Source organism: Phacochoerus africanus, chromosome 10 (assembly GCF_016906955.1).
Source record: "Phacochoerus africanus isolate WHEZ1 chromosome 10, ROS_Pafr_v1, whole genome shotgun sequence".
Classification (NCBI taxonomy): domain Eukaryota; kingdom Metazoa; phylum Chordata; class Mammalia; order Artiodactyla; family Suidae; genus Phacochoerus; species Phacochoerus africanus.
Window position 1 is genome coordinate 118,842,883 of NC_062553.1, and position 22,521 is coordinate 118,865,403.

Consider the following 22,521-nt stretch of genomic DNA (forward strand, 5'->3'; position numbering starts at 1 on the left):
ATGACTTGAAAAGACGCTTTTCATCTTTGAGATTTTAGATCCCACCCAAAAAAGACAAAACACCCAACACACACACACACACACTTAACAGCAACAACAAAACACATTACCTTGTGCTATATAAGGTGTAGTTTCCTCTTTGGCAGGAATATTTGTGGGTCGAGGTGTCGGGGCAGGAGGTCTGTTCATAATAAAAGAACGACTTTCGGTTTTTTTCTTGATACTCGTATTGGCCAGGATCATGTCATATTCACTGTCATCAATCTCAGCAAAAGTATATGGGTCTTCTTCCTCTTCCTGATCCTTTTCATTTTCTTTTTCTTCTTCTCCTTTGGGTTCACTTCCTGCTTCGAATCTTGCACTAGAATCACACCAACTTTGACTTCTTTCCATTTGGCCTGCCAATATTTTCCCTGCGTATGAAATATTTAGATGGTGGTTATGCTTATGTTTTATGCAATATTATTGGTGTCCATCTGTCACGTGATTGAACCTCCCCCAAGTACTGTATCTATTATCCTATAAATTCCAAAAAGAGAAAGGTGAACTATTCTCCTGCAGTTTGTAGTTGTTAACGTGTTGGAAAAAGTTTGTTAAAGGAGTGGATTGCTTTGAAAACATATAAATAAGCATATAAATATTTTCCACATACTTTACAAATGAATTAATTCTAGGAAATCAAATTATAAAACTAAGCCTCATTCCAAATGCTTTGAAACTTTGTGTTTTTCAAGCATACTATTCTCACATTTTAAATTTTTGAAGTCTTTTTTTCTTTTATAGGGATTGAACTAGGTATTTTGCCTAAAATTCAGTTTCTCTGAAAATGACAGAGGGGAGTAGCCGAAAGTGTCATTATTTGGCTTCTTAGATTAAGTCTCACTCTGGCTATGACAAAAAGACCTTCAAAACTCCAACTCCTGATTTTTATAAGCCAATATGAACCTCATTCTTTGATAAAGGACACTGAAAGTAGGGTTCATGACATAAAAGATGGCGTGGACAATCCATGGCTTAAAGATTAATTCACACGAAAATAATAAATGGTCTTTTATGGCTTTCATATTCAGTAAAATCTTTACATGTTTTTATAAGAATATTTATTCAAATATTCCAGCAGCAGTTTATGTAGAAGACAAAGATATTGTATACTGTTGTCAATGAATAAGTTGAAGAGAATTCTGATGATTCTTTCTGCCAGATCCATGAGAAATTTTTTAAAAAATGAGACCTTTTGACAGGTGTTTTCCTTAAAGTATTAATGAAAACAATAAAAATGGAAAGGATTTCCATCATGAACTGAAAAATCATTGCTTTTCTGTGCTGTTCTGAGAGGTCCATGCTCTTGAACTAGTCTCCTTTCTCTTTGGTAAGAATTTGACCAAAGCATTTTAGTTCATTTAATGGATATTTTAGCAGAAAAACTTAGGTGGTAAGGAGAATGACAAGCAGTTGGTCCGGAATAAAAAGGATATTATTATAAGGAGCAACTGCTCATGGGGAGAGATCTGAGGAGAGTCCGAGATTACCTCCCAGATGAAATGGAGTCGCAGCCTGTTTCAATTAGTTTAACCCAGGAAGTATGAATGCCAACATGCCTCGCACTAACTTTAAAATCACCACGACTTGCCTTTTCTCCTATGAATCATATGATTTTGAGATTTTTGACTTCATGACTTGTTTCACTGACAGCATCTTAGGTGAAACCAGATTAAGTGTGTGGGAAACACTTGCATAGCGTTTCATTTTTAGCGGAATGTGTCAACTATCTTACTTTTATGAACCAATTTCCTGAGCTGTTAACTCCCTTTGTTTCTCCACCCACCTCCTTTCCCAACTCTTTCTAAAGTTGGGCTTGCACTAGAAATAATACATTGTACATTTCAGTTCCCAGTGTATCAGTTTACGGTTTTTATGTTGGAGTTGGACCTATGTTTTCTCAACTTAGGTGGTGCATTAGTAGATAAAGATGAAAATATATCACTCTTAAAATTCCAATTTTTGAAATAATTGGGAAGAAATCTGTAACAAAGATAAGAATTCTAAAAGCCCAGGAACCTGTTCATGGAAGTATTTGACACTTTTTGTTGACAGACACTAGGGTCTTGGTTCTAAGTCAAAGGGGATCATATGATTGTTGCCTTGCAAGAATGTTGTGAAGATAAAGAGACAGGGTGCTCTTTATAAACTGAAAAGTGTTGTTTTCTCCAATGAATATGTGTTATTGTTTTCTCCAATGAATATGTCCATAAAGCTATCATGAGGAATTTGATGCTTAGGGTTCAGTAAATGGAAGGCATATGGAAGGTACACTAAAGAACAGTTCCTGAAAGTATCACTAGCAGAAGTCATCAAAGAGCCCATACAAAGTCTCTGGCAATAAGTAAGTGGTAGCTTCCAGCCTTACTTATGAAGACTTAAAGAATTCAAAACAAAATATTGGCATTTTACTTTCTATTTATTTTCCATTTACTTTTGATATCAGCCCTATAAAATTATATTCAAAGTAATACTGCATTGAAAATGTAAAAGTACAATTTTTAAATAAAAGGAATATTTTTTGCATTATTTTGCTTCTTGTATCTGGTGCTTTTCAGAACATACAATAGCCAATATTATACTTCTGGTCCCAGACATCTAGTGAAAATCATTCTCTGTGGAGTAATTTTAGACCTCCTAACCAACATACCATATACGGAAATCTGTTAGAAAAAAAATGTGATTTATTATTACCTCCTTAAAGAGCTTTGACCTGCTGAAACTTTGCTTTCTTAACAATTAATTGTAATAATTATATAAAATTATTCACATCTATAAAGGTGAGAAAAATATACTAGAATTTTGTTGTCAGTGCACTACTAATCTATATGTCTCCCCTACTCCCAGTATTGATACACCTACTTCCTTGATCTGTCTCAACAGACTGTAAGAGCTTGGCATAAAGCAGGTAGGTACTCAATAAATGTTTGTTGAATGAGTGAATGAATCAGAGAAGTACCCATTAATTTTCCCCTACTTTCTATCTCTAAATATGGTACATAATCTTAGTAAAGGATTGGGTTGGTCAACTGGAAACTTAATAGAGATAAGGTTTTCAAGGACACAAGTGCTAAATTTCCTGGCTTCAAAATTCACTTTTTACACCAGTGTTTATAGACTTTATATCCTTCTAGGACTTGACAACTAAAGTATAGTGACCAATGGGGTTTTAACAGTAGACATTTCTTTCATCCTTCTTATTAAATTTTCTTTGTAAGAACATTTTATAAATTTGGAAAGTAGACATAAAATAGTGATCAATACAGTGGGTGGTAATTAGTGCCTGCAGGAGCCAACATGGCAGTCAGGCTGTTGAACATTCCAGGCACATAAGCTTAATATGGAAGCTTCTTCTGATGCTCCCAGCTCTCCACCCCCACCCCATCGCCCCCCCCACGGCACAACTTTAATTCCTGTCTCAGGGCACAAATGCTATCAGTGCCATTTTAGCAAGACAGAGAGTGTTTGTAGACTTTGGTCTCAATGCATTGTGTGATAAACCCTCTACCACTTGCCCCCTCCGCAGCTACCAACTGAGAGAAGTGCCCAAGGTCATTCTCAAATCTGTAACACATTAGCCTTTCTCTTTGGCCAGAAAACTAAGAGTATTTTTAAAAAGCAAAGTTGTCATTTACTTTTCCACATGATGCTTGAGGTTTGTTTTATGTGAAGAACTAAAGACTCCTTCCAAGTTCTCTTTACTTACTGAAAGCTTTGTAATGAGGCTTTTTTTTTTTTTTTTTTTTTTTTCCTGGAAGAAAATAGACAAAAGAGAGAGGGAGAGGAAGAAGAGGATGAGGGTGGGGGAGAGACAGAGAAGAAAGAAGGAAGGAGAAATGGGAGGAAGGAAGGAGGGAGGGAGGAAGGAATTAGTGGTAGGTATATCTTATCTGATTTCAAGTCCTAGTTGTTAAAAAAATAGGAGGAAAGTTTCTCAGGGTTTTAAAGGTGATCTCTGTATAGCTTTACCACTGCACATGCTGTGTGAGTCTGTCAAAGTTTTGTAGTTGTTGCTTTAACCATAAACTTGCCTTGTAATGTGAAGTGAGGTTTTTCCAGTTGGAAGGCAGTAGCTGCAGGTCGCGGCGGGGGGAGAGGTGGTCTGCTCATGAGGGCCTCTTGTGAATTATCTTCCGGGTTGTCTCCAGGGATGAACACATACAAGTCGTCATACTGGTCCTCGCTCTCACTGTCAGCCTCTTCTGGGGTGGGCCGGGCCTCCGAGCCAGAGTCCTGCTCTGTTTCTTCCTCTGCCGTTTCTTTCACTTCCGCACCTCCTTCTGCCCTCTGCCTGTATGTCTGTTGGCTTTCCTGATGGAGAGCTGGGTTCTGTATGCCTGTTTATGACAAGGATTGTACGATTTCATTTAAATACACCATCTGGAGGTATTTCATATTTTGTAATTTTGTACAGAAGTGCTGGTACTATTAATCAAAACTTTGATGATCTGATATAGGGGAAAGCTGACAAATGCATAATTTTGGTGAATGATCATTCTTGGGCCTTTAAACTATTTGCCAAATGAAAGCTCCATTGTATCTTGCCACCTCAGTATATGACACACTCATACATACAATAATATGTGACATTCCGACATTACCTAGATAATAATATTCTGATCCTCTAGAGTTATTGTTTGAGCAGATTCACTATATGACTGCATTACCATATTTTTCTTAGAAAACAATGTAAGTAACCTAATATGTAATAAGTAAGTGATGGAAAAGGTAGAGACAAGGAACAAAAATCTTAACTTGCTGGTAAAAAATGAGCCTGTGATGCTTTTTTTTTTGTCTTTTTGCCATTTCTAGGGCTGCTCCCGCGGCATATGGAGGTTCCCGGGCTAGGGGTCGAATCGGAGCTGTAGCCGCTGGCCTACGCCAAAGCCACAGCAACGCAGGATCCGAGCCGCGTCTGCAACCTACACCACAGCTCATGGCAACGCCAGATCGTTAACCCACTGAGCAAGGGCAGGGACCGAACCCGCAACCTCATGGTTCCTAGTCGGATTCGTTAACCACTGCGCCATGACGGGAACTCCTGTGATGCTTATTTAGCTATTGTTATATATTTATCACCAGATGACATCTTAATTCTTGAAAATATCACTTGAGAAAAGTGTTAATAATTTTTGAAGGAGAAGGCATCTAAGTCACCAATAGTAGGTAATTTTTTTTTTGCTTTTTAGGGCCAAACCTGCACCATATGGAGGTTTCTAGGCCAGGGATTGAATCGGAGTTACAGCCGGGGCCTACACCACACCTCACAGCAACGCTGAACCCTTAACCCACTGAAGGAGGCCAGGGATCAAACCTGCATCCTCATGGATAGTAGTCAGGTCTGTTACTGCTGAGCCACAATGGGAACTCTGGTAGGTAAATATTTTTAAGGCTCAGGTCTCTCACCAAAAAAAACCTATTCTACCCGAAAACTTAATTAAATGATTCAGTCATATTTCCTCCATTCTAAGCGTCATGCTTTCATTACCTGTGTTTACACTATACTCAGTAACTCTTCTCTAACTACTCAGGAAGAAAATAGAAAGAAAAAATTATAACACAACTTTAAATCTCAAAACCTTTTTGTTTATATTTTCTTTGTAGAAATCCTGCTCTAAATAAAGCATTCACAAAAATTTTAAATGAATTTTGGACTCTCTATATTGGAGGGAATATGTGACCTGCTGTTATAAGTACAAGAGAAAAGCAAATAATTATTGTTTTAAAGTGTTGCTAAACTAAAATCTAGCTAAAGAAGGCAAATGACAGAGTACAGAGAAAGGGATTTCTTTTTTAAATGAACACTATAGATAGACATCTTTCAGCAATGGGAGAAAAATGAGTCATGTGGGAAAATCATGCCCATTATAGTACTGCATATTTCTACATGAATTTTACTTTTGCTTCCTCTTTTTTTTTTTTTTTTCATATGAGAAAGAAGAAAGGTCCAGTTGCCAGTATTAGAACCGCAAACTAAGGTGCTTTAATTACCAGCTTGGGCAGAGCAGACCGCCTTTCATTCTTACACAGATCTCTGCACAGATCTCATTCATCTTTCTGCCTCTAATCTCAAACCCAACCTGAAAACATAAAACAGTCACTAGAAATGATGATGGAGTGGGTGAAAAGAAATCACTGCTCAGGCTAGCCAAGAGACTTCTCTATTTCTGTCTATGCAAACTGATCATCAGCTTGAAATTATCTTCACACTATAGGCAATTACTTATAGCCACCTTTATGTTTATGTATTCAGTGTTTATGTTTTATGCAAACACTGTCTAAGCAACAGAGACTCCTTGTTCCTTGTCCACTGTGCCCAAACCTGGAAGACATCCTTGAAGAGTCAGGTGTAATGGGTCGGCAGGTTTTAGCAAGCTTCATAGAAATGAAGATAGCAATGGAACTATGCTGACAGGGTATTCTATGCTTCACCCTTTCCCCAACATAAAAGCCAGAGGCCTAGGTCCAGTCACACAGAGTTTCATATATGAGACAGTCCCAGGTCCAAGGTGTCTGCAGAAATGAGGTTGTTCTGTACAAATAATTGAAATAATGTTTTATTATTGGTAGCACTTCTGAGAATGAAATGTCATACTGAATATATGGTCATTATCAGTGATGACCTTTATTACTTTCATTATCATTACAAATTATAATAAATCATTAAGTCATTAAAATTTATAATAAAACATATAACTTTAAAACAAGGCATCATGTATTAATATTTAGCATTGTTTTGTGTTCTACAATAACATTTAAAGAGTTTACTGATTTTTGCCAAAGTATGCTAGTTAAGGCATTGTGTTTAATTTTATTTGATTTGCAGGCAACCCATCATTTGAAAAATTGATGGTCAATTATATGCAGTTGAGCATCAACTGTGAACTGTCCAAAGTGCAGATGACCTGGGACAAGAGCATGCTTGATGTGTGAGGGGTCACTGCAGCTGTGAACAAGCCAGAGAGTGGTCAGAGGTGGGACCATAAAGATTATTTAGAGCCTTACAAGTGATGATAGTACAATGAGAAGAAACTGTAGAACTTGGAACAAAAAGCGATTACTGGAGTTCCCGTCGTGGCGCAGTGGTTAACGAATCTGACTAGGAACCATGAGGTTGCGGGTTCGATCCCTGCCCTTGCTCAGTGGGTTAACGATCCGGCATTGCCGTGAGCTGTGATGTAGGTTGCAGACGCATCTCGGATCCCGCGTTGCTGTGGCTCTGGCGTAGGCCAGTGGCTACAGCTCCAATTCGACCCCTAGCCTGGGAACCTCCATATGCCGTGGGATCGGCCCAAGAAATACCAAAAAGACAAAAAAAAAAAAAAAGCAATTACTTCCTTTATGAAGCACAGAATATTAGGGGCAAATTGGGAGGCAGCTATTGCAGGGTTTTTTAACAGCCAGCTATTGGCATTTGGATAAGATAATCCTGTGTTTCTTGAGGCATGTCCTGTGCATCATAGGACACTTAGCCCTATTTCTAGCAAAAATCCTTTCTCAAACCATGAAAAAAACAACAGAAGTATCCATTCATTGACAGGGGGTAGAAAATTGTGCTCCACTGAGAGCCCCTTTGCTACCGCAATAATCCAGGGAAGAGCTGATGACAGCGTGGACTGGAAGGAGTAACAGTGAAAGGGTGAGGAATGGCTGGACACTGGCTATGGTGAAAGCAGAGTCCACAGTACTATGTGACGGACTGGACAGAGGGTAGGAGAGAAAGTAAGAAGCCAAGGGTGACGCCAAGTTTTTGGACTAAGTCGAACAAGAAAGGAGTCTTCATTTACTGAGATAGGTGGAGCAGGTTTGGGAGCGGCAGGAATTAGAGTTTTGAGATTTGACAGTGGTTGGAAATGCCTATCAGACTTACAGGTGAAGATGGTGAACAAGCTGTTGTAGGCCAGTGGAATCTGGCACGATGGGTCGAGTTAGGTATACGGAGGAAAACTCTTGAGTTAGTCTTCAGTTACGAGGATATAGAGTTACATTCTATTTCAGCCAAAGGGGATCTTAGAGAGTCTTAGTACAAACTTATTTCCTAGCTGAGAAAACTAATGTCTGAAAAGGATGTGATTTTGTTAAAAAAAAAAAAACTGAAAAAATATAGCTGTCAAATAGGATATTTACAGCAACCTGACTTTTGTATTCTCTTTGGGTAGGAAAAACTACTGGTGTTCGATTATTAAGCACTGAATTTATAAGTTTTTAAGTTAGCAAGACAGTGCAGTAATATCTCTACCAGATAGTACACTAAAAGTCATTCAGTTCATTAACTATCTTTCTATGCCCTCTGTTCTTTGCCATTCTCTCTTCGATTTTTCTTTACCAGTTATATATACTTTAATACAGATGCTATGTATAGATGTAACATACAGGAATACTTACTGGGAGAACGTGTACAAAAGGAGATAAAATCCTCTTCATAATCACTTTCCTGCTCATCATCTCCTCCAACTTCTTGGATCTGAAAAAAAAAATGAGTATGATTTTCAATAATATATATTAATCCTAATAAACCTACATCTTGTTTACATATACCGAATAGAAAGTTAATACCTGTGAAAATAAGAATTCGTTTTAAAGTTTTAATTTAAATACTTTGATTATATTACACATCTTAGCTTTATACCTGAGCCATCTATAGTTTCTTTCGATGGCACATAGTATTAAAAGTGTAACTGGACCAATAGAACAGTTACAATAAACAATAAATAGATTTTAAAATGGAACTTTTTGCAATCAAGATTCACAGCAATAGTTATGAAACTTTTGCAACAAATAACTCCTGAATAAAAATGAACACAACCATTTCTTTTTAAAACCATGAGCTTTGCTGCCTTTGAAAACGTCTGTATCTTTAGCTGTGCAAACAATATTCTTAATCATATCAAGGGCTACACTACAGTGAAAGACAGTAAGACTGCAAAGGCGTTTGTTTTCCACCTTTTTTTTCCAATTCTGTAAATCCAATTATTTTATTTTTTTTACTGAAGTGCAGTTGATGTACAAATACATACATTTGCCATCTATAAAAAGAAGAAGGAAACTAAGCGAATTTATGTTTGTTTTTTTTTGAAGTCAGTTCTACTACACTTAGAAGGGAGAATTACTGAGGAGGTACAGAAACCTGTTCTCTCTGGAATTGCTAAGGCTTTATTTATATTCTCTGAAGGAAACATGGGGTCTAAAGTAGTGGAACACATTAGCGCTTGTAGAGAAAGCTAAGTAACAGCAGTGACAGTTCTGTATGTAGAGAAAGAGATGGAGCTTGGTTGCATTAACATAGGTCACATTTAGTTATCATGAACTCCACGCAATTATTCCAATGATTTATGCTTTTGTTAATAAAATTGATTGAAATGATTAGGCCATTTGCTCTGTATCTTGAATGTCCCTTTAAAAATTAGAAGCATCCTTATTAAAGCATTATTAAATTTATAACAGTCTTGGTGTGATGGGTATTGGACTTCATCAGTTTGGTTTGTCACCCGCTTTGGTCAATGGGAGCCCAGTGGAATTTGCTTTTTTTTTTAAAAAAAAAAAAAAAAAAAACTAATCCTACCCAGAGAAGCAGCACAGTTTTTGATTTTCTCTAGAATCTTGAAAATAAAAATCTCTAATATTTTTATAGTAAGCCTGATACAAAAGCGTCTTCTTTTTCTACTTAAATCATTATTTTTTTTCATTTGTGGACATAAGCAAATACTAATGTGAAAAGTCATATAACTTTACAAGGGAAATTGGCATGTTGACTGATAGTTGTATGCTTTGGTATTACATTGTTGATATGCCCATTTTTTTGTTTTTCATTAGCCTGACCTCTATGTTTCATCAGGTGGATCAAGAATACATTAAAAATCCATAATAGTCTTAAAATCATATCAATAAATCTTTACTAGTTGAATAACAGGAATGGTTTTCAAAGAATTCAGGAATTACGTGAAAATTTCCTATATACTATTTACAAGTCTAGACACTATGAGTTCAAAATCAGTGTGCATTAATTAAGAGCCTGTGGGCAAGTATGTAGGTGTATGTGTGTGTGCTGAGGTTGAAATCTAATGGAATCATTTTTATGTTATAACTTAAGCTTTATGACATTTGCACAAACACATAAGCCTAAAAATGTCTTGAAGGAAGTGGCTTTCAAATTTAAAAAATAGCCAAATTTGACTGATTTGAGCATTGTCATAGCTATTACCTGAAATTGATATTTTGTATAATCAGGCTATGTTGAAAGTATTAGTTTTCTCAGAAATGAAATGATCTTTAGACATATGTGCACTAAAAAACAACTGTGTCTTACTGGAGTTCGTCACACAATCACATTTATTTTGGAAAAATGCGCTGGATTTAGTGATATATTAATAACTGGTGAAATTAAAGATGGTCTAAAAGACAGGTATAATGGCAGTCGGATACCTAGTCACTTTAATACTCTGCTGTGTGGTACAGTGGGCAGAGCATGTATTTTCAGTTAGTCTAAGAACAAATCACAGTTCTGTTCTATTTTATTTATTAGCTCTGTGACAATGGGCAAGAACCTTTACTCCAAATTTCAATATTCTATATTGTAAAATGTGGACAGTAATATCTATGCCATCAATTTTCTAGGAAAAATTGGAAAATGTAAGGAAAACGTGTATCACAACTACCACACAGTAAGGGCTCAAAAAAATATGACCTGCATGTGTTAGCTTTTCAACTTCATCCAATGAAGTGTAGATCTACATTAAAGTAAGCATGGTGACCACAATGATTTTTTTCTTTTTTCTTTTCTTTTTAGGGCCGCACCCTCGCATATGGAAGTTCCCAGGCTGGGGGTCCAATCAGACCTACAGCTGCCGGCCTATGCCACAGCCACAGCAACACAGGATACGAGCTGTGTCTGTAAACTATACCACAACTCACAGTAACTCTGGATCCCCAACCCACTGATCGAGGCCAGGGATTGAATCTGCATCCTCACGGATGCTAGTCAGGTTTGTTACCACTGCACAACAACAGAAACTCCTGACCACACTGATTTGATGAGGGAATATCAATAATGAGCCAATCATTATTTAACTTATTTCTTCTGAAGTATGTGCCTTTACAAGCTCTGCTATGATGAAGAACTTTCTATCTGATCTGATAAGCTATCTGATAAACTTTCTATCTGATCAAAGTGTGAAGTATGATTTTGTTATTGAAAACACCATTATGAGAGTTCCCACTGCGGCTCAGCAGGCTAAGTACCAGACTAATATCCATGAGGTTGTGGGTTCCATCCGTGGCCTCACTCAGTGCGTCGAGGATCCGGCATTGCTACAAAGCTGCATGTGCAGCTCAGATCTGGCTTTGCTATGCTGTAGGCCAGCAGCTACCACTCCAGTTTGACCCCTAGCCTGGGAACTTACATTTGTGGCAGGTGTGGCCCTAAAAAGATAAAAAATTTTTTAAAAATCTGCTATAATTTATAAGCTAAGAGAAATGGTAAGAATCAGAGATGTTTAATTTCTTAGTAAGTTTCTTTATCTGGGTCTAGAGTCTGACTTCATTCATAAATTCATTGTAAATTCATAAATCAGATATTTATGCAGGCCTACTGTGTGCTAATACCCTGATAGTAATTAAGGTAATATTTTAAAAGAGACACAATTCACACTCTCAAAAATATCACATTTTTACCAGGAAGGGAAATTAGTAAAATAATTAGAATACGATATTTTATTTATTCCATTACCATAAACTCAGTCCTTACAGGTGAAATGGAGAACTAAGAATTAATCAGATAACAAGGGCAGTTTTACTCATTTGCTTTTTGGGTGAGGAGACTGGATTAAACAATGACCTTGAAACTTGCCTTGATTCCCACTTGTGCAAATGAAAAATCCAGCTTAAACAATAAAATCTATTAGCTGAACATACTCAGTGTAATACTCCAGCCCTCAGATAGTCCTTGTAGCATACATTTTTTAATAAAAGTAAAATCATTCATTGTCAAAGATAAAAGAACTTCTTTCTAACTGCAGTATAAAGGGCTTTGGCATCTAGCACTGTACAAATTAATCATAATATTCTAATTTTGAGGGAGTGAATAAAAACAATCTTCACATGGCAGTTGGTTTCCAAATATTTTTTATGAGATTCTGAAGATAGTGTAATTAGCCCAACTCTTGCCCAACTTCCATGGTGTTAATTATAAATGATTCTGCCAGCACTAAAGCATATGAAAGTCTGTAGAATAAGATATATATAAATAAATATATATATGTCTCTGTAGAGTAACACACTGATATTGTAATATTTTATTTGTTACCCAAGATGAACACAATAGGCTGCAGAATCTGCAATAATATTCCAATTAAAATGATAAAAGTTTTTCCTATTAAATGCTAAGGATGAACAATGTTATATGAAAGCTATGAATGATGGCAAACATAGAAAAGTTTTTTTCAAAGGCATATTGTAAGAGCATAATATTTTAGCTCTCATTGCATCTTTCAAGAGAATTTGTTGCTCCTTAGGCCACCTGGGCACATGGCCTAGAAGAAGATTCACGTAATTTCTCACGCAAGTTTCTTTTCATATAATGGGAATTGGAATCCTGAATGTAAAAATTAAATAGGAACTCTGTCTGTGATTGGGAGAGGAATGAGTTAGACTAAAATAGATGTGGAGTGGTTAAACTCGCAGAGGGGAAAGATGGATATTTTCCTTAGTTATAGGCCACAATTTTGTTAGAATAACTTGAGGATATATGCTCTATTTCTTTTTTTTTTTGGCTGCATCCATAGCATGTGGAAGTTCCAGGGGCTGTACCTGCGCCATAGCTGCAACCCAAGCCACAGCAGTGACAATGCCAGATCCCCAACCTGCTGCATTCCCAGGGAATTCCAATATGCTCTACTTTTTAGATAGAATCTTAATGTAATAAATTAAGTGTTGAGGAGTTCCCGTCGTGGCGCAGTGGTTAACGAATCCGACTAGGAACCATGAGGTTGAGGGTTCGGTCCCTGCCCTTGCTCAGTGGGTTAACGATCTGGCGTTGCCCTGAGCTGTGGTGTAGGTTGCAGACGCGGCTCAGATCCCGCGTTGCTGTGGCTCTGGCGTAGGCCGGTGGCTACAGCTCCAATTAGACCCCTAGCCTGGGAACCTCCATATGCTGCGGGAGCGGCCCAAAGAACTAGCAAAAAAAAAAAGTTTAAAATAAATAAATAAATAAAGTGTTGAAGAGGCACTTTGACCAGGTGGGCACAGGTTAGAAGTCTCATTCTACACAATGAGAAATTGAAGTTTTTAATTGTAACCAACAAAACCTGGTGCAGTGAAAAGAACAGGTGCCAACAGGGACAGGCCACAGTTTCATTTGAAAGTTCACAGAAAGGGGGGGAAAAACAGCAGGAATATTGAAACCTATTTGCTCGAACTTAGGAAAACAAATCTGAAAGTGTTTAGCTTTCTGGAGGGTTGGCTTCATCAGGTGGCTCATCTCCTGTTCTGATCTCAACTAGTTCAGTGTGTTCACCCCAACTCTCTTCTCACTTTGAGGCCACCCTCCAGCCAATCTCCCCAGGTAGTGACACACTGGGCCCTGGTCCTGATGCTGACAGCTCCTGGTCTTTGTCTCTGTCCATCATGCAGCTCTAACTACACTTGTGTACTTCAAGCTTGGGCACTTGATGCTTTTACCATAGTCTAGCCCTATTTTGATAGTGTTTGTTTCTAATACACCATAGTTGTGGCTACATTTGTGAGGTACTAGCAAACTTTATTGGACAATATTCCTGGTTTGAATTTGGATATCTTGTCACTACAATGTGAATGATTAAATTAAATCCATTCCTTTGTTAAAGCTGTAGTTGTAAAAGTAAAAAACAGTTATCTTCATTTAAAATTATGGAATCGTACTAAGTGAAGTAAATCAGAAAGAGAAAGAAAAATACCATATGATATCACTTATATCTGGAATCTAATATATGGCACAAATGAACCTTTCCACAGAAAAGAAGCTCATGGACGTGGAGAACAGACTTGTGGTTGTCAAGAAGGGGGGCAGGGAGTGGGATGAACTGGGAATCGGGGGTTAATAGATGCAAACTATTGCATTTGGAGTGGATAAGCAGTGAGATCCTGCTGAATAGCACTGGGAACTACACTGAGTCACTTGTGACAGAGCATGATAGAGGATAATGTGAGAAAAAGAATGTGTGTGTGTGTGTGAGACTGGGTTACTTTTCTGTACAGTAGAAAACTGACAGGACACTGTAAACCAATTATAATGGAAAAAATAAAAATTATGGAATTCAAAGTCTGAAAGGAGCCTGTGGATAATTAGTTTATTCTCTTGTTCCTATACCGATATAATATTAAAAACATGTGTCACAATAAAGACATAAACATTTAGATATTTTTCTAAGCAAGTTTCTTTTTTAAATGTAGTTTATGGTCTGCATTGCCCAACCCTTGATAAATTGGCTTTTCCTGGGTTCCACACTTGTCCCTCTTTTCACGGAATGGGCTATCTTATCCATTCTACTGTCTTTATTTTATAGCTCTGTCAGTATGATTCCTGGACATGTCAATTGCTCCGAAATTTTCTGAGGCCTATAGGCTAGGATTCAGCAAAGAATACTAGAAGAACACAATCATATGAGCAAAAGAAAAAACTTGGAGAGAGAGATCTGAGAACAATCAGGAGAGGGGGTACTTTTGACTGAAAGTCTGTGTCCTCTCCAAGTTCATATGCTGAACTCCTAATGCTCAAGATGATGGTATTAGGAGGTGGAGGTTTTGGGAAAGCAATTAGGTTTTGAGGGTGGGGCCCTTAATGAAAGAGAACCCACAAAGATCCCTCATTCCTTCCACCATATGACACAGTGTGTAGAGAGCCATCCATGAACCAGGAAGAGTGCCCTCACCAGACATCAAATCTGCTGGCACATGATCTTGTACTTCCTAGCCTCTGGAATTGTGAGAAATACATGTTTGCTGTTTATTAGCCACTCCGTTTATGGTATAGCAGCCCCTATAGCTTAACACAGAGTATTTCAAGTACATTACAATGTTATATGCTTAACCAAGTGGAAAAAAGAAAAGCTCTGAAAACAGCTTATGTAATTTTTCAATCAAGGTCACAGGTGTCGCTGGTGAGCAGAATTGTGTGAATTCATCCTGGAATGAATCTTGAAGAGTAAAATGGGAGCAAAGAATGAGAGGCATTATGTATACAGAGTTTCCTTTCAGGAACCATGATGTGAGGAAGGGTTACAGGATATCTGTGCTTAAGAATTGTTTTTCGAAAACTGAGTTAAAGATGTCAGTGAATGATGATTTATTGCAGGTAAAGGCTACAGAGCTACAAGTGAAACATCTAAGCCTACATGCACAGAATACTGTATTATGCAATGTAAGCTATACAAATATGAATGTTGTATGATTCCATACCTCAAATATTTTACCATTAGTGAGGAAGAGAAGGGCACAGATAAAGCAAAATAAAACAAGCTTTTAATATAGCTATATAATATATGCATATGAACATATATAAATATTTCAAAATATTTTTGGCAATATTTTACCAGTAATGATAAAATACTTGAGGTATGGAATCATACATATTCACATTTGTGTATTTCACATTGTACTATATATATACACATATATATACACACACACATATGTGTATATATATAATTTCCATTGGATAATTGGAAAAGAACATTTTGGAATAGGTGGTATTCAAGCTGATTCTTAAAGGATATATATGGTTTTAATCTGTAAAGAAAGGGAGAAAGCAAATTCTTGTCTGATGGGTGAGCATGACTGAAAGAGCAGGAAGACTTGGTGAATGGCTCACAGTTGTTCCGATTAGGTTGTATGCAGAGATATATTTGAATGACAAGTTGTGGTGGTGCATTAAGATTTTATTTTATAAAGTTTTAAATACTTTTGAGTATGTAATTATTTCCTAAGAAGTGGGAAGTAGCATTATCCTATTTGCATCTTAGAAAACTAATTCTGGCAACAGTAGGTAATAGGGAAAGGGGATGATTTTAACAAAGTGAAGGGTAATGAGAACCAGTGAAAGAAAATACTTAATGGAGAAAGCCAAGTTAAATATCCAAGAGATGGGTTATTATAAGCATCAGTAAAAAAGGATGGAGGAAAGGGGTCAAATATGACCATGTAAGTTTTTGTTCAACTCAGTAGTATCTGGTTACCAGTTCTAGCACCTCTAATGCTCTTTTTAAGGACACTCCAAATAATTCTTGCCACTTAAAGATAAGTACACTGTAAAGAATGTCCTTGGTGATTTGATAGGGATTGCACTGAATCTGCAGATTGCCTTGGGCAGTACAGCTATTTTGACAATATTGACTCTTCCAGTCCAAGAGTATGATATATCTTTCCATCTGTTTGTGTTGTCTTTGACATATTTCATCAGTGTCTTACAGTTTTCAGAGTATAGGTCTTTTGTCTCTTTAGGTAAGTTTATTCCTAGGTATTTTATTCTTTTTGGAGCTATGGTAAACGGGGTGGTTTCTCTGAGTTCTCTTTCTGATCTTTCATTGTTAGTTTATGTAATCAATTTCTGTGAATTAATTTTGTATCCTGCAACACTGCCAAATTTGTCAATGAGTTCTAACAGTTTTCTGGTAGACTCTTTAGGGTTTTCTAGGTATAGTATCATATCTGCAAACAGTGACAGTTTTACTTATTCTTTTCCAATTTGGATTCCTTTTATATCTTTTTCTTCTCCAATTGCTGTGACTAGGACTTCAAAACTATGTTGAATAGTAGTGGTTAAAATGGACATCCTTGTTTTGTTCTTAATCTTGGTGGAAATGTTTTCAGTTTTTAAGCATTGAAAATGATATTAGCTGTGAGTTTTTCATGTATGGCTTTTATTATTGAGGTAGGTTACCTTTTTGTCCACTCTCTGGAGAGTGTTTAGCAGAAACCAGTGTTGAATTTTGTCAAAAGCTTTTTTTCTGCATCTATTGAGAGGATCATGTGGTTTTTATTTTTCAGTTTGTTGATGTTATCACACTGATTGATTTGTGTATACTGAAGAATCCTTGCATCCTTGGGATAAATTCCACTTGATCATGGTGTACAATCCTTTTAAAATTTGTATGAAAACACAAAAGACCCTGAATACCCAAAGAAATATTGAAAAAGAAAAACGGAAATAGAGGAATCAGGCTCCCTGACTTCAGACAATACTACAGAACTACAGTTATCAAAACAGTATGGTACTGGCACAAAAACAGAAATATAGATCAATGGAACAGGATAGAAAGCCCAGAAATAAATGCAAGCACCTCTGGTTAACTAATCTATGACAAAGGAGGCAAGAATATACAGTGGAAGAAAGACAGTCTCTTCAATAAGTGGTGCTGGGAAAACTGGACAACTACATGTAAAAGAATGAAATTAGAACATTCTCTGACACCATACACAAAAATAAACCCAAAATGAATTACAGACCTAAATATAAGGCCAGATACTATAAAACTCCTAAAGGAAAACATAGGCAGCATATTCTTTGACATAAATCATGGCAACATCTTGTTTGATCCAGCTTATAAAATAATGATAATAAAGACAAAAATAAACAATGTGACCTAAATAAACTCAAAAGTTTTTGCATAGCAAAGGAAACCATTAAAAAAAAAAAAAAAGACAACCCACAGAATGGGAGAAAATGATGCAAGGGCCTCATCTCCAAAAGATACAAATAACTCATACAACTCAATAACAATAGCAACAAAACAACCCAACTGAAAAATGGGCAGAAGACCTAAATAGACATTTCTTCAAAGAAGACATATAGATGCACAACAGGCACATAGAAAAATGCTCAACATCGCTAATTTTTAGAGAAATGCAAATCAAAACTACAATAGGTAGCACTTCACACCACTCAGAATGGCTGTCATTAACAAGTCAACAAATGCTGGAGAGGGTATGTAGAAAAGGGTTCCTTCCTTCTTACACTGTTGGTGGAAATGTAAATTGGTACAACCATTGTGGAAAAGAGAATGGAAGTACTTCAGAAAATTAAATATAGAACTACCATGTGATCAGGCAATCCCACTCCTGGGCATTTATCCAGACAAAACACTCATTCAAAAAATACATGCACCCCTACGTTCATCACAGCATTATTCAGAATAGCCAAGACTTGGAAACAATGCAAATGTCCATTGACAGATGAATGGATTAAGAAGATGTAGTACATACATACAATGGAATACTACTCAGGCATTAAAAAGGACAAACTAATGCCATTTGCAGCAACATGGGTGGAACCAGAGATTCTCATACTAAGTGAAATACGTCAGAAAGAGAAAGACAAATACCATATGATATCACTTATTTCTGGAATCTAAAATATGGCACAGATGATCCTATCTACAAAACTGAAACAGATCAGGACTGAGGAGGGCAGACTTGTGGTTCCAAGGGGGAGTGGTAAGGGAGTAGGATGGACAAGGAGTTTGGGATTTTTGGATGAAAACTGTTAAATCTGGAGTAGATGGACAATGGGGCCCTACTGTACCACACAGAGAACTATGTGTGATTGGATCACTTTGCTGTACAGCAGAAATTGAAAAAACACTGTAAATCAACTATATTTTAATAAAAAAAGATGAGTACACTGATTAAAAACACCTTTTCTATGCAATTTGAGATGAGAGATTGATGTCAAGATATAATATCAATATCTGGAATATCCTTTACATTGCTTCATGTAAAACTTGAAAATATATTTGGAGTACATACATGAGTATAAATGGTGAGTCTTCCAACATCTTTATGAAGTTAAGAAGTTTACCAACTTAGGAAAACAGAATTAGTTAATTGTATGATGGTCAAATAAACTATTAATTTGCTCAACAGGTCTTAAATATGATAACATGTTGGTAGAACTGAATTGTGGAATAACTTAGGTACAGAGTCTACATTAAATTATAAACATACAAAAAATGATTAGATACAAGCAACTGAACATCAAACTATAAATTAAACAATCAAATTTTATAATATTCTTTTCTAAAAAATTTAAACAATTTGTAAACAAGTCTGCCATGAAGTCAAAATGATTAATTGGGTATTAGGTATGTCTGAAAAATACACTGAAAACAAAAAACATGTACTTGTGTCCAACATTTAGAAATGAAGACAGACGGAGAATAGACAGCAGAAGGAAGGGGTTTGGTAAAAGAGAAAAATATCAGAGATAGGAGGATATAATCATACAAATTGAAGTTCAAAGGTAAGAGACAGAGAATCATTCTTAAATAAGCTTCCTCAACTTCAGAACGGTATTCAGAACTCAACTAGACCTTTTTTTTTTTTTTTTGTCTTTTTACCATTTCTAGGGCTGTTCCCGTGGCATATGGAGGTTCCCAGGCTAGGGGTCGAATCGGAGCTGTAGCCGTCGACCTACACCAGGGCCACAGCAACGCGGGATCCGAGCTGCGTCTGCAACCTACACCACAGCTCATGGCAACGCCGGATCCTTAACCCACTGAGCAAGGTCAGGGATTGAACCCGCAACCTCATGGTTCCTAGTCGGATTCATTAACCGCTGAACCATAACGGGAACTCCAAAGACCATTTTTTAAGAGGAACAAATTTCTGGTTCAGGTGACTTTACTAAAACACACAAAAACTCAACCCTGGCCAATTCTTAATATGTAGCTTAGATATGCTATCTATTTTCAAGCATGAAGAACTATTGCTAACCTTGGTCAATCAATATTTATGAAATATTTTCATCACACAAAATGCTCGCAAGTTTCCTGGAGATATACAAAATACATAACATATAATATGTTCCCAGGATATTTAGAGAGGAAAATAAAAATAAAACATATGAAATAATTATAGTCCCTTAAGTGTTTGGTTTGACTAAAGGGTGCAATAGAAGATAGAAAGATGAAATTATTCTAGGTTTGAATAACTAGAGCTAGAATTTGAAGGATAGGTATTCTTTTGAGAGGTAAATCTTAGCAGCTAATGAGTGCTTGAATTGATGAATAAACTATAAATGAGTTGATGGGAGAAGAAATAGGTGGATGTTCCCTGTAAAGAGAATGGTGCAAGCAAAAGCGAGACTAATTAAGTCACATGCAGAAGGCAAAGGGCAAAGCTGTCCAATCAATGAAACGGGTGAATCTTGGAGAAAAGATGAATTTTGATAGAACAAGTGGAGTCAACATTGCTTATTTACTCCAGTTGTGGTGGTTGGAAATATCCCCAAATGACAGTATGATGATGAGTGATATTACTATTAAACATCCCATCTATAAATATATGTAGCTTACACAGGGTAGAATTTTGAGCCCAGATGTATCATCTCACTGACCGGAATTCACATCTTACTATTATCTTTACAGCTCACATGAGCTCAAGCAAATTCTTCTCTCTTGGTCTCCCTAGATGTAAAAATAAGCTTAAAAGTAACTTAGCTCTCAGGATTATTGTAAAAATTAAATAAGAAAACACATTTCAAGTACTTAGTACAGAGCTTGGCACATAGAAAGCACTCAACAACTGTTATTTCTAGCATCTCCATTAAGGTCATTATTATAGGATGAATTTTATTTAGGATGAATTTTTATGTTCCCCTATTTTTTTCATATTACTAAATTATGCTTACATCAAAATATATACTCAATTACAAGAACAAATAAAGGTCAGTTTTCTTCAAGCTGGAATGTAAAGACTAAAAATAGGAGTTCCCATTGTGGCTTAACACATTGTGGCTTAACACGTTGTGGCTTAAGAACCTGACTAGTATCCATGAGGGCGCCTGTTCAATCCCTGGCCTCCTTCAATGGGTGAAGGTTCCAGCATTGCTGCAAGCTGTGGCATAGGATGAGACTGAAACAGCCCATTCCAGCTGGTCCCACTTTCTGGGATCATTTTCATGGGCCTGGAGCCAAGGGTACAACTGGATGTGGTGGGTAGGACTGAAAGTTTTCATGTTGAAGCTGGGGCTGCCCAGATGCAGCTCCAATCCTGCATGGCTGTGGTGTAGGCCAACAGCTGTAGTAGATCTGACTCGACCCCTAGCCTGGGAACTTCTATATGCCATGGATGTGGCCCTAAAGACAAAAACAAAACAAAAATCTCCAAATAGTGGTCTCTGTAGCTTACAATGATTTTAAAATTTATCTGTTTTCAAGTGTGAGGAATCACAAGACAGATGTGACAATGGGCCAATTAAACTAATGGAAATTAAGCAGGGCTTCTGGGTAGGATGTGTAAGCTGTAGACTGAAATTCTCCTGAGGCACCACTTCCATGGACTGTGACACCTAATGTACCCTAAAAGCTGGAGATCAGCAGAGTTTTGAGGAGAGGGGTCCCTCACGTGATTCTCTGGTGTTCAGTTCCCACGTGATTTTTAATTCATTTTTACAATATTGATAGTACAACCAAGACTTGTTTCAACTACTATTAAAACTAGCTTGCCTTCTTTCAGCATAAAATGATGGGAGGGAGGAGAGTGGCTAACTCCGAAGGGTGCTTCCTCGTGGGCGCACCAACACTAGGGAAGGAGAAATGGGCCATGGATGAGATGCAGAGCACAAAGGTGAGGGAGTAGTCAAGAACTGACTGAAGAACATGGCTTTGATGAGCCCTGAACCTATGACTGCTGCATGCATAACCTTAACTCTAATTTTCTATTCTTATAATAACAAATGCATATACCAGACACTGCTGGACAGCTTTGCTATTAACAATTCTAAAATCTTGAAATCATTTTTAGTTTCACAATCATAAGTTTAAAAAAAGGTAAGCCTGTGTAGAGGAAACACAAAATACTATGTCAAAATCATAAATCTTTACAGTGCTTTTAACATTCCAGTTAAATCAAAAAATTTCAAAACATGCTTTCATTTGAGTAAAACTAGATAATGGATGAATTTCATGTTTCCAAGTTGGCAGCTTAGAGTTAGTGCAGAGGTAGCCAGGGTTACATTTATGTTGACTATTACTAAGAATACACCTTTTTTTTTCTTTTTTTCTGAGTTTTTGATAATTTGAGTGAGGGTCAAAGAGAACCGAATGGATATTAAAAAAAAAAAAATCAGGGCCCAGTAGCATTGTCATCATCACAATTGTTGGACATGTCATTTCTCTAAAAACAGAAAAGTAAGTGGTTTCCGAAACCTAAGCCAGAAGCAAACATAAAACACCACTTAGAGACCCAGCAATTTCCCACAAAGATTATACTCTTCGGTTGTTAGATAATAAGCGTTCTTTGATAAATGAGGCAAAAGATCCTTTCAGTTTATTACTATCAGAAAATAGGTGTTTTTTTTGACAAATTAAATAGAAATATTCTTAAAGCTTATACTGTTGCAAATCTATTCCCAGTAGGTATTTATATGGCTGGAATAATATCCAGCTTTGAAATACGGAATTAGAAGAGTCAATTCTATTGATCAGAGTATTTAAAACATGAAAGATTAACAGT

General features: G+C 36.8%; 1 protein-coding gene across 2 annotated transcripts in view; it reads right to left on the minus strand.

Moving 5' to 3' along the window:
• The window catches only part of BANK1 (B cell scaffold protein with ankyrin repeats 1), a 302,011-nt gene that overhangs the window by 44,485 nt on the left and 235,005 nt on the right, over nt 1–22,521 (minus strand). For both annotated transcript variants that reach the window (XM_047799517.1, XM_047799518.1), the window contains exons 8-10: nt 8,425–8,503; nt 4,071–4,376; nt 111–413 (exon numbers count right to left, since the gene is read on the minus strand). In XM_047799517.1, the coding sequence (XP_047655473.1) occupies nt 111–413; nt 4,071–4,376; nt 8,425–8,503 (688 nt within the window). The remainder of the gene's footprint in view (nt 1–110; nt 414–4,070; nt 4,377–8,424; nt 8,504–22,521) is intronic.